This window comes from Hemiscyllium ocellatum, chromosome 1, assembly GCF_020745735.1.
Source record: "Hemiscyllium ocellatum isolate sHemOce1 chromosome 1, sHemOce1.pat.X.cur, whole genome shotgun sequence".
Classification (NCBI taxonomy): Eukaryota; Metazoa; Chordata; class Chondrichthyes; order Orectolobiformes; family Hemiscylliidae; genus Hemiscyllium; species Hemiscyllium ocellatum.
In genome coordinates this window covers 1,346,303-1,359,019 of record NC_083401.1, presented here as the reverse complement: position 1 = coordinate 1,359,019, position 12,717 = coordinate 1,346,303, and the positions used below count along the sequence as shown (strand labels likewise).

At 53.0% G+C, this 12,717-nt stretch overlaps 1 protein-coding gene across 4 annotated transcripts in view; it reads right to left on the bottom strand.

Moving 5' to 3' along the window:
* Nucleotides 1-1,653: 1,653 nt before the first annotated feature.
* Nucleotides 1,654-12,717, bottom strand: part of LOC132819697 (rho-related BTB domain-containing protein 2-like) — a 91,342-nt gene continuing 80,278 nt past the window's right edge. For 3 of the 4 annotated variants that reach the window (XM_060831487.1, XM_060831576.1, XM_060831399.1), the window contains exon 10: nt 1,654-5,390. In XM_060831487.1, coding sequence (XP_060687470.1) covers nt 5,218-5,390 — 173 coding nt within the window. In that variant the 3' untranslated portion in view covers nt 1,654-5,217. The remainder of the gene's footprint in view (nt 5,391-12,717) is intronic. The other variant, XM_060831671.1, reaches the window with a different exon arrangement.

Genomic DNA, 12,717 nt, shown 5'->3' with positions numbered 1-12,717 from the left:
CTCACAAATCCACATACACACCCACACACATACACACAGACCCACATACACACCCACATATATACTGTCATACATACACACCCACACACATACACACCCACACTCTCACCCACACATATACTGTCATACATACACACCTACTCACAGACCCACAACACAGACCCACATACACATAGACACACATACACACCCACACTCCCACCCACACATATACTGTCATACATACACACCCACTCACAAATCCACATACACACCCACACACAGACCCACATACACACCCACACTCTCACCCACATATATACTGTCATACATACACACCCACACACATACACACCCACACTCTCACCAACACATATACTGATGAAGGGCTTATGCTTGAAACGTCGAATTCTCTATTCCTGAGATGCTGCCTGGCCTGCTGTGCTTTAACCAGCAACACATTTGCAACACATATACTGTCATACATACACACCTACTCACAGACCCACATACACACCCACACACATAAACACACACACTCCCATGCACACATATACTGTCATACATACACACCTACTCACAGACCCACATACACACCCACACATATACTGTCATACATACACACCTACTCACAGACACACATACACATATACTGTCATACATGCACACCTACTCACAGACCCACATACACACAGACCCACATACACACAGATACACATACACACCCACACACATACACACCCACACATATACTGTCATACATACACACCTAACCACAGACCCACATACACGCCCACACACTTACACACCCACACATATACTGTCATACATACACACCCACTCACAGACACATATATACCGTCATACATACACACCCACTCACAGACACACATACACACGTACACACCCACACTCTCAGCCACATATATACCGTCATACATACACACCTACTCACAGACACACATACACACCCACACATATACTGTCATACATACACACGGACACATATACACACATACACACCCACACATTTACAGAAATACATACACACCCACTCACAGACCCACATACACACCCACACACTCACCCACACATATACTGTCATACATGCACACCTACTCACAGACCCACACACATACACACCCACACTCTCACCCACACATATACTGTCATACATATACACACACTTACAGACCCACAAACACACCCACCCATGCATATACTGTCATACATACACACCCACTCACACACATACACACCCACACTCTCACCCACACATATACTGTCATACATACACACCTACTCACAGACCCACATACACACCCACACACATACACACCCACACTCCCACCCACACATATACTGTCATACATACACACCCACTCACAGACCCACATACACGCCCACACACATACACACCCACACATATACTGTCATACATACACACCCACTCACAGACACACATACACACCCACACACATACACACCCACACATATACTGTCATACATACACACCCACACACAGACCCACACACGTACACACCCACACTCTCACCCACACATATACTGTCATACATACACACCCACACACAGACCCACATACACACCCACACACGTACACACCCACAGATTGCAGAGGTATGAAAACTGTTTTATATCAAAGAGAGTAGCTGATGGTTTATTGTAATTGTGTGAACATACACACACGTGTAAACATTAACATTGGAAGAAATTATAGATAAGGCAGGAATTGGATCAGGTTTAGCAAGAGAACAGTCCCTTCTGAAAGAGACGATGGGGTGGGGATGGAGGGTCAGGCCGTGACCCCGGGCAGTGACCCCAGACAGTGGGCACTGACCCTGGTCAGTGACCCCAGGCAGTGGGCAGTGACCCTGATCAGTGACTCCGGGCAGTGGGCAGTGACCCCGGGCAGTGGGCAGTGACCCTGGTCAGTGACCCCGGGCTGTGGGCAGTGACCCCGGGCAGTGGGCAGTGACCCCGGTCAGTGACCCCGGGCTGTGGGCAGTGACCCTGGTCAGTGGGCAGTGACCCCGGTCAGTGACCCCGGGCTGTGGGCAGTGACCCCGGGCAGTGACCCCGGGCTGTGGGCAGTGACCCCGGTCAGTGACCCCGGGCAGTGGGCAGTGACCCTGGTCAGTGACCCTGGGCTGTGGGCAGTGACCCCGGACAGAAGGCAGTGACCCTGGTCAGTGGCCTCGGACAGTGAGCAGTGACCCAGGTCAGTGGGCAGTGATCTCGGACAGTGATCCCGGACAATGGACAGTGACCCTGGTCAGTGACCCTGGGCAGCGGGCAGTGACCCCGGACAGTAGGCAGTGACCCTGGTCAGTGACCCTGGTCAGTGACCCCGGCAGTGGGCAGTGACCCTGGCAGTAGGCAGTGACCCCGGGCAGTGGGCAGTGACCCTGGTCAGTGACCTCAGACAGTGGGCAGTGACCCCGGGCAATGGGCAGTGACCCTGGTCAGTAACCTCGGACAGTGACCCCAAGCAGTGGGCAGTGACCCCGGGCAGTGACCCAGGAGAGTGACCCCGGGCAGTGACCCGGGCAGTGACCCCGGGCAGTGACTCCGGAGAGTGACCCCAGGCAGTGACCTCGGGCAGTGAACCCAGACAGTAGGCAGTGACCCTGGTTAGTGACCCTAGACAGTGGACAGTGACCCCGGACAGTGACATCGGACAGTGACCTCGGGCAGTGACCCCAGGGAGTGACCTCGGACAGTGACCCCAGACAGTGGACAGTGACCCCAGATAGTGACCCCAAGCAGTGACACCGGACAGTGACTCCGGACAGTGACCCCAGACAGTGGACAGTGACCCCAGACAGTGACCCCAAGCAGTGACACCGGACAGTGACCCCGGACAGTGACCCCAGGCAGTGGACAGTGACCCCGGACAGTGACCCCAGACAGTGACCCCGGACAGTGACCCTGGACAGTGACCCCGGGCAGTGACCTTGGACAGTGGTCAGTGACCCTGGGCAGTGACCCCGGACAGTGAACCCGGACAGTGGCCCCGGACAGTGACACTGGACAGTGACCCCGGTCAGTGACCCTGGACAGTGACCCCGGACAGTCACACTGGACAGTGACCCCGGTCAGTGACCCGGGACAGTGACCCCGGACAGTCACACTGGACAGTGACCCCGGTCAGTGACCCCGGACAGTGACCTTGGACAGTGGTCAGTGACACCGGGCAGTGACCCCAGGCAGTGACACTGGACAGTGACACCGGACAGTGACCCCGGTCAGTGACCCCGGACAGTGACCCCGGACAGTGACCCCGGTCAGTGACACCGGGCAGTGACCCCGGACAGTGACCCCGGACAGTGACCCCGGACAGTGACCCCGGACAGTGAACCCGGACAGTGACCCCGGACAGTGAACCCGGTCAGTGACCCCGGACAGTGACCCCGGACAGTGACCCCGGACAGTGAACCCGGACAGTGAACCCGGACAGTGACCCCGGACAGTGACGCCGGACAGTGACCCCGGTCAGTGACACCGGACAGTGACCCCGGACAGTGACCCCAGGCAGTGACCCCGGACAGTGACCCCGGTCAGTGATCCCGGACAGTGACCCTGGGCAGTGACCCCGGACAGTGACCCCGGGCAGTGACCCCGCACAGTGAGCCCGGACAGTGACCTTGGACAGTGACACTGGACGGTGACCCCGGTCAGTGACACTGGACAGTGACCCCGGACAGTGACCCCGGACAGTGACCCCAGACAGTGACCTTGGACAGTGGTCAGTGACACCGGGCAGTGACTCCAGGCAGTGACCCCGGACAGAGACCCCGGGCCGTGGACAGTGACCTACGACAGTGACCTCGGACAGTGACCCTGGGCAGTGACCCCGGACAGCGACCCCGGGCAGTGGACAGTGACCTATGACAGTGACCTCGGACAGTGACCCTGGGCAGTGGACAGTGACCTACGACAGTGACCCTGGGCAGTGACCCCAGGCAGTGACTCCTGGACAGTGACCCCGGACAGTGACCCCGGTCAGTGACCCCATACAGTGACCCCGGACAGTGACCCCTGGACAGTGACCCCATACAGTGACCCCGGGCAGTGACTCCGGGCAGTGACTCCGGGCAGTGACCCCTGGACAGTGACCCCATACAGTGACCCCGGACAGTGACCCCGGTCAGTGACCCCATACAGTGACTCCGGGCAGTGACCCCTGGACAGTGACCCCGGGCAGTGACCCCGACCAGTGACCCTGACCAGTGACCCTGGACAGTGACCCCGGCCAGTGACACCGGACAGTGACCCCGGCCAGTGACCCCAGGCAGTGACCCCGGGCAGTGATCCCGGGCAGTGACCCCGGACAGTGACCCCTGGACAGTGACACCAGACAGTGACCCCAGTCAGTGACCCCATACAGTGACCCCGGGCAGTGACCCCTGGACAGTGACCCCGGCCAGTGACCCCGGGCAGTGACACCGGACAGTGACCCCGGCCAGTGACCCCAGGCAGTGACCCCGGGCAGTGATCCCGGGCAGTGACACCGGACAGTGACCCCGGCCAGTGACCCCGGGCAGTGATCCCGGGCAGTGACACCGGACAGTGACCCCGGCCAGTGACCCCAGGCAGTGACCCCGGGCAGTGATCCCGGGCAGTGACCCCGGACAGTGACCCCTGGACAGTGACACCAGACAGTGACCCCAGTCAGTGACCCCATACAGTGACCCCGGGCAGTGACCCCGGTCAGTGGGCTGTGCCCAGGACAATGGGTCGTGTCCGGGGACGGTGAGATTGTTCTCGTGCTTGTCATTAACTATCTCCTTGTGCTGTTGATAATGTCGATTACTGGGGGAAGGTTCTGGAAGGAAAGGGGAATTGTAGTTACAGGTTTCGGTGAACAGTTGATCGGTCGCAGTGAGGCACACGCGGTGTGAGTCAGTCGGTTAACAGGCGATTGAGGTGTACAGTGTGTGAGGTCTGAGGTTAATAAATCAGGGATCATTGAGAACAGAACTCCAGTTCCGCACATGGACTCAATCCGTTGTCCAGGCCTCAGGAGACCATGGCCCTGAAAATGACTTCAGCAAAATGTATAGCCCTTAACTTGCAGCTGGTGGAAATGCATGGAACATTCTAGAGCACACTCTGTTCTGACACACTCTCTCCATCATCGCCGGTCAGCTGGGAGCTGCTGGGAGCCTGACCATTCAGTGTGTAAATGGGAGGGACGAGCTCAGGGGTTCAAACTCTCTAAGAGCGAGTGGTGGAGCTGGATCTCCAGAAGTTCCACTTTCTCCGGAGCCTCTGTTTCTGCAGGAGTTCCTGTTCACGTTGGCGTTCTCTCAGTGCTCGGTGATAACGATCCTCAGCCTTTAGGTACCAGACTGGGGGCCAGCGGCACTTCTCAAAGTGCTGCTGCTTATCTACCAACACAAGAATGAGAACAGGCATGAAGCAGCAGGGGTGAAGATACAACTCACAAACTTTATACAACACCAAGCAACCAGCAAACTGTCTCCTCAACACAGTCACAGATTGGAGGGCACTCTCAGAACCCACATTCACCCCAAAGTATAGTTCCAAAGTCGGGATGTCTTGCTGCAGTTATACAGGGCCTTGGGGAGAGCACAGCTGGAGGGTGGTGTGCAGGGTTGGTCTCCCCTAGCTATGAGAGGACAGACCCGCCAGAGAGGGAGTGCAGGGGAGGGTCACTAGACTGATACTGAGGATGGGAGAAAGTGAGGACTGCAGATGTTGGAGATCAGAGTCAAGGTTAGAGTGGTGCTGGAAAAGCACAGCAGGTCAGGCAGCATCCGAGGAGCAGGAAAATCAACATTTCGAGCAGAGGCTCTTCATCATCACTTGAAGAGCTCATGCCTGAAACGTCGATTCTCCTGCTCCTCGGACACTGCCTGACTGGCTGCGCTTTTCCAGCACCACACCTTTTGACGCTGAGGATGGCAGGACTGACCTATGAGGAGCAATTGGTTCAACTGGCCCTGATTTGTGAAGTATGATTTAAATTCTGTAACCGGGCTGGACAGACACAACACTGGGAGGGTGTTCCCCCGTTGGGGAGAGAGGGTGACAAGTCTCAGATCCAGGGAAGCCCATTTCACACTGAGATGAGGAGGACAAGTTCCTGAATAAATTCAAGGCAGAGATTAATCAATTCTTTTAGAAGCATCAAGGGGTATGCAGAGAATGGGAGATTACCATGTTAAGATGTTAAGATAAAAGGTGAGTCATTATCATATTGAATGGCAGAGCTAGCTCAGAGGGCTGAATGCTCCTAGTTTCTGTGTTTCATTCTGTTAGTAACCCACTGGGTAATTAATTCGATGAATTCTTCAATGATTCTTGTCCTTATCTCCTTACAGTCAGAAAGTGGTTTTGTTCTTTATGTCAACCCTGGTAATTACAGACCAGTCAGCCTCACTTCGGCTGTGGGTAAAATGGTGGAAAAGGACTAGAACAGACAGGATTTATAATCATCGAGAAAGGAATAACATGATTAGGGATAGTCAGCACGGTTTTGTGAAGTGGAGGCCGTGCCTCACAAACCTTACTGAGTTCTATGAGAAGGTGACCAAACAGATGAGAGTAAACCGGTTGATGTGATGTATATGGATTTCAGCAAGGCATTCGATAAGGTTCCCCACAGTGGGCTATTGTACAAAATGCAGAGGAATGGGATTGTGGGAGATGTAGCAGTTTGGATCAGTAATGGGCTTGCTGAAAGAAGACAGAGGGTAGTGGTTGATGGGCAATGTTCATCCTGGTGTCCAGTTACCAGTGGTGTACCACAAGGGTCAGTGTTGGGTCCACTGCTGTTTGTCATTTTTATAAACGACCTGGATGAGGGCGTGGAAGGGTGGGTTAGTAAATTTGCAGACGACACTAAGGTCGGAAGAGTTGTGGATAGTGACGTAGGATGTTGTAGGTTACAGAGAGACATAGATAAGCTGCAGAGCTGGGCTGAGAGGTGGCAAATGGAGTTTAATGCAGACAAGTGTGAGGTGATTCACTTTGGTCGGAGTAACCGGAATGCAGAGTACTGGGCTAATGGTAAGATTCTGGGTAGTGTAGATGAGCAGAGAGGTCTCGGTGTCCAGGTACACAGATCCCTGAAAGTTGCCACCCAGACTGACAGGGTTGTTAAGAAGGCATACAGTGTTTTAGCTTTTATTAATAGAGGGATTGAGTTCTGGAACCATGAGGTTATGCTGCAGCTGTACAAAACTCTGGTGCGGCCGCACTTGGAGTATTGTGTACAGTTCTGGTCACCGCATTATAGGAAGGATGTGGAAGCTTTGGAAAGGGTGCAGAGGAGATTTACTGGGATGTTGCCTGGTATGGAGGGAAGGTCTTACGAGGAAAGGCTGAGGGACTTGAGGCTGTTTTCGTTAGAGAGAAGAAGGTTGAGAGGTGACTTAATAGAGACATACAAGATAATCAGAGGGTTAGATAGGGTGGGCAGGGAGAGCCTTTTTCCAAGTATGGGGACGGTGAGCACGGGGGGGCATAGCTTTAAATTGAGGGGTGATAGATATAGGACAGATGTCAGAGGTAGTTTCTTTACTCAGAGAGTAGTGAGGTTATTGTATGTCCTGCCTGCAACGGTAGTAGATTCACTGACTTTAAGGGCATTTAAATGGTCATTGGATAAACATATGGATGATAATGGGATAGTGTAGGTGGGATGGGCTTCAGAATGGTTCCATAAGTCGGTGTGACATCGAGGGCCGAAGGGCCGGTACTGCGCTGGAATGGTCTATTCTATTCATGGTGTTTCCTTGTCATTCTCCTTAAGGGGGAGGGGGAGCAGCCCCAGATCGTGGTCCACGTTGGCACCAACGACATAGGTAGGAAGAGGGGTGAGGATGTCAGACAGGCTTTCAGGGAGCTAGGTTGGAAGCTCAGAGTTAGAACGAACAGAGTTGTAGTCTCTGGTTTGTTACCCGTGCCACGTGATAGAGAGTCGAGGAACAGGGAGAGAGAGCAGTTAAATGCGTGGCTACAGGGATGGTGCAGGAGGGAGGGATTCCGGTTTCTGGACAACTGGGGTTCTTTCTGGGAAGGTGGGACCTCTATAAACAGGATGGTCTCCACCTGAACCTGAGGGGCACCAGTATCCTTGGGGGGAGGTTTGCTAGTGCTCTTTGGGAGGGGTTAAACTAACTCTGCAGGGGCATGGGAACCTGGACTGTAGCTTTATGGAACAGGACCTTGAGTGTAGGGAGGTTAGGAACAAGGCATCGATCTCAAAGGAGGGTGCCTGTAAACAGGAAGGTGGCTTGAAGTGTGTATACTTCAATGCCAGATGTATAAGAAATAAGGTAGGTGAACTTGCAGTGTGGGTTGGTACCTGGGACTTCGATGTTGTGGCCATTACAGAGACGTGGGTAGAACAGGGACAGGAATGGCTGTTGCAGGTTCCAGGGTTTAAATGTTTTAGCAGGGTCAGAGATGGGGGTAAAAGAGGGGGAGGTGTGGCATTGCTTGTCAAGGATAGTATTACAGCGGTGGAAAGGACGATGGATGAAGACTTGCCATCTGAGGTAGTTTGGGCTGAGGTTAGAAATAGGAAAGGTGAGGTCACCCTGTTAGGAGTTTTCTACAGGCCTCCTAATAGTCCGAGAGAAGTAGAGGAAAGTATTGCGAGGATGATTCAGGAGAAGAGTGAAAGTAGCAGGGTGGTTGTTATGGGGGACTTTAACTTCCCAGATATTGACTGGGAAAGCTGTAGCTCGAGTTTGTTAGATGGGTCAGTGTTTGTCCAATGTGTGCAGGAGGGTTTCCTGACACAATATGTAGACAGGCCAACAAGAGGTGAGGCTATACTGGATTTGGTTCTAGGTAATGAACCAGGCCAGGTGTTAGACTTGGAGGTAGGTGAGCACTTCGGGGACAGTGACCACAACTCGGTGACTTTTACTCTAGTGATGGAGAGGGATAAGTGTGCACTGCAGGGCAAGAGTTATAGCTGGGAGCAGGGAAATTATGATGCGGTGAGGCATGACTTAGGATGTGTGGATTGGAAAAGTAGGCTTCAAGGGAAGGGTGCAATCGATATGTGGAGGTTGTTCAAGGAGCAACTATTGGGTGTCCTTGATAAGTATGTACCTGTCAGGCAGGGAGGAAAGGGTCGTGTGAGGGAGCTGTGGTTTAATAAGGAATTGGAATCCCTTGTTAAAGGGAAGAGGGCGGCTTATGTAAAGATGAGGCGTGAAGGTTCAGTTGGGGTGATTGAGAGTTATAAGGTAGCCAGGAAGGATCTAAAGAGAGAGCTAAGAGCAGCAAGAAGGGGACATGAAAAGTCCTTGGTTGGTAGGATTAGGGAAAACCCAAAGGCTTTCTATAGGTATGTCAGGAATAAAAGGATGACTAGGGTAGGTATCGGTCCAGTCAAGGATAGTAGTGGGAAGTTGCATGTGGAGGCTGAAGAAATTGGGGAGACACTGAATGAATACTTTTTGTCAGTATTCACTCAGGAACGGGACATTGTTGCTGATGTGAATATTGAGTCACAATTAATTAGAATGGATGGCTTTGCAATATGTAGGGAAGAGGTGTTAGAAATTCTGGAAAGGGTGAAAATAGATAAGTCCCCTGGGCCTGATGGCATTTATCCTAGGATCCTCTGGGAAGCAAGGGAGGAGATAGCGGAGCCATTGGCCTTGATTTTTATGTCCTCATTGTCTACAGGAATAGTGCCAGAAGACTGGAGGATAGCAAATGTGGTTCCCTTGTTCAAGAAGGGGAGTAGGGATAACCCTAGTAACTATAGGCCAGTGAGTCTCACTTCTGTTGTGGGCAAAGTCTTAGAGAGAATTGTAAGGGATAGGATTTATGAACATCTGGATAGGAATAATGTGATCAAGGATAGTCAGCATGGTTTTGTGAAGGGCAGGTCGTGCCTCACAAACCTTATTGAATTCTTTGAGAAGGTGACTAAGGAGGTGGATGAGGGTAAAGTGATAGATGTGGTGTATATGGATTTTAGCAAGGCGTTCGATAAGGTTACCCATGGTAGGCAAAAAATACGAAGGTATGGCATTGAGGGTGAGTTAGAGGTTTGGATTAGGAATTGGCTGGCTGGAAGGAGACAGAGGGTAGTAGTTGATGGTAAAGGTTCATCTTGGAGTGCAGTTACCAGCGGTGTTCCGCAAGGATCTGTTTTGGGACCATTGCTGTTTGTCATTTTTATAAATGACCTGGAGGAGGGGCTAGAAGGTTGGGTGAGCAAGTTTGTGGATGATACGAAAGTCGGTGGAGTTGTTGACAGTGAGGAAGGATGTGGCAGGTTACAGAGGGATATAGATAAGTTGCAGAGCTGGGCAGAAAGGTGGCAAATGGAGTTCAATGTAGCTAAGTGTGAAGTCATTCACTTTGGTAAGAGTAACAAGAAGATGGATTACTGGGCTAATGGTCGGATACTTGGTAGTGTGGATGAGCAGAGGGATCTTGGTGTCCATGTACACAGATCTCTGAAAGTTGCCACCCAGGTAAATAGTGCTGTGAAGAAGGCACATGGTGTACTGGGCTTTATTGGGAGAGGAATTGAGTTCCGGAGTCCTGAGGTCATGTTGCAGTTGTATAAGACTCTGGTGCGGCCTCATCTGGAGTATTGTGTGCAGTTTTGGTCACCATACTATAGGAAGGATGTGGAGGCATTGGAACGAGTGCAGAGGAGGTTTACCAGGATGTTGCCTGGCATGGTAGGAAGATCGTATGAGGAAAGGCTGAGGCACTTGGGCCTGTTCTCATTGGAGAAAAGAAGGTTTAGGGGTGACTTGATAGAGGTGTACAAGATGATTAGGGGTTTAGATAGGGTAGACACTGAGAACCTTTTTCCGCTAATGGAGTCAGCTGTTACTAGGGGACACAGCTTTAAATTAAGGGGTGGTAGGTATAGGACAGATGTTAGGGGTAGATTCTTTACTCAGCGGGTTGTGAGTTCATGGAATGCCCTGCCAGTAGCAGTGGTGAACTCTCCCTCTTTATGGTAATTAAAACGGGCATTGGATAGGCATATGGAGGATAGTGGGCTAGTGTAGGTTAGGTAGGCTTGGATCGGCGCAACATCGAGGGCCAAAGGGCCTGTACTGCGCTGTATTTTTCTATGTTCTAGATATCGAGGCCAAAGGCTCTGCTATCTCCTCCCTAGCTTCCCAGAGAATCCTCGGATAAATCCCATCCGGCCCAGGGGACTTGTCTCCTTTCACTCCTTCTAGAATTGATAACACCTGTGTGTAACTAACCTTGATCCTTTCTAGTCTAATATCTCGTACCTCATTCCTCTCCTCTACAATATTCTCCTTTTCCTGAGTGAAAACCGATGAGAAATGTTCGTTTAGCACCTCTCCAATCTCCACAGGGTCTACACTCAACTTCCCACTTCTGTCTTTGACTGGCCCTATTCCTACCCTTGTCACCCTTTAATTCCTCATCATTCCCAGTCATTTTTCCTGGTCATTCCCATTGTACCAGTCACGGAATTTCCTGGTTATTCCCGCTGTCCCAGTCACGGAGTTCCCTGGTTATTCCCGCTGTCCCAGTCACGGAGTTTCCTGATCTTGTAGCCGACGGATTCTCCCTTCGATGATTGTTTGGAAGACGGGTGGAGAATGTCACGAATGTGCTCGTCTCCTGAAGGTCATTTCGGAACGGTCTGGTCATCTCCGCTGCCCCGAGTGCCAGGTGATGGACCTTGAGGGTGACCAGAGTGCATCCGACAGGAAGGATACTACAGAAACACTCTCCTGTTCCTGTTTGGAGAGTGAAGTGACTGAGACAAACTCCATGTGCCTGAGGGCGAGCTGGAAGCTGTGTGCTTCCTGACCACAGCATCGTCTCCCTGTCAGGTCTTACTGCCCACTTCGGCAGGAGGAACATTCAACCACCCTCACCTCGAGGGGGGCGGGGGGGGGGGGGGTGGGTGGGGAATGGGGGGGGTGGTACATGGGGAAGGGTGGGGGAGGGGGGTGGTTCATGAGGAAGGGTGGAGAAGGGGGCGGTGGTACATGGGGAAGGGTGGGTGAGTGGGGGAGGGGGTTGAGGGGTGGTACATGGGGAAGGGTGGGGGAGTGGGTGGTACATGCGGAAGGGTGGGGGAGGGGGTGGTACATGGGGAAGGGTGGGTGAGTGGGGGTGGTACATGGGGAAGGGTGGGTGAGTGGGGGTGGTGGGTGGGGGAGGGGTGTGAAGGAGGGGTAGTACATGGGGAAGAGTGGGGGCTGGGAGGTGGCACATAGGAAATGGTGGGTGAGGGGGTGGTACACGGGGAAGGGTGGGTGAGTGGAGGTGGTGGTTGGGTGAGAGGGAGTGGTGGTACATGGGGAAGGATGGGGAGGGGGGAATGGTACATTGAGAAGGGTGGGGGAGGGAGGGGTGGTCACATGGGGAAGGGTGGGTGAGGGGTCGTGGTACATGGGGAAGGGTGGGGGAGGGGGGATGGTACATTGGGAAGGGTGGGGGAGGGAGGGGTGGTCACATGGGGAAGGGTGGGTGAGGGGTCGTGGTACATGGGGAAGGGTGGGTGAGAGAGGGGTGGTACATGGGGAAGGGTGGGGGAGGGGGTACGGTACATGGGGAAGGGTGGGTGAGAGAGGGGTGGTACATGGGGAAGGGTGGGTGAGGGCGTGGTACATGGGGAGGGGTGGGGGAGTGGGGGTGGTACATGGGGAATGGTGGGTGGGGGAGGGGGGAACATGGGGAAGGATGGGTGAGGGGGGAAGGTACATGGGG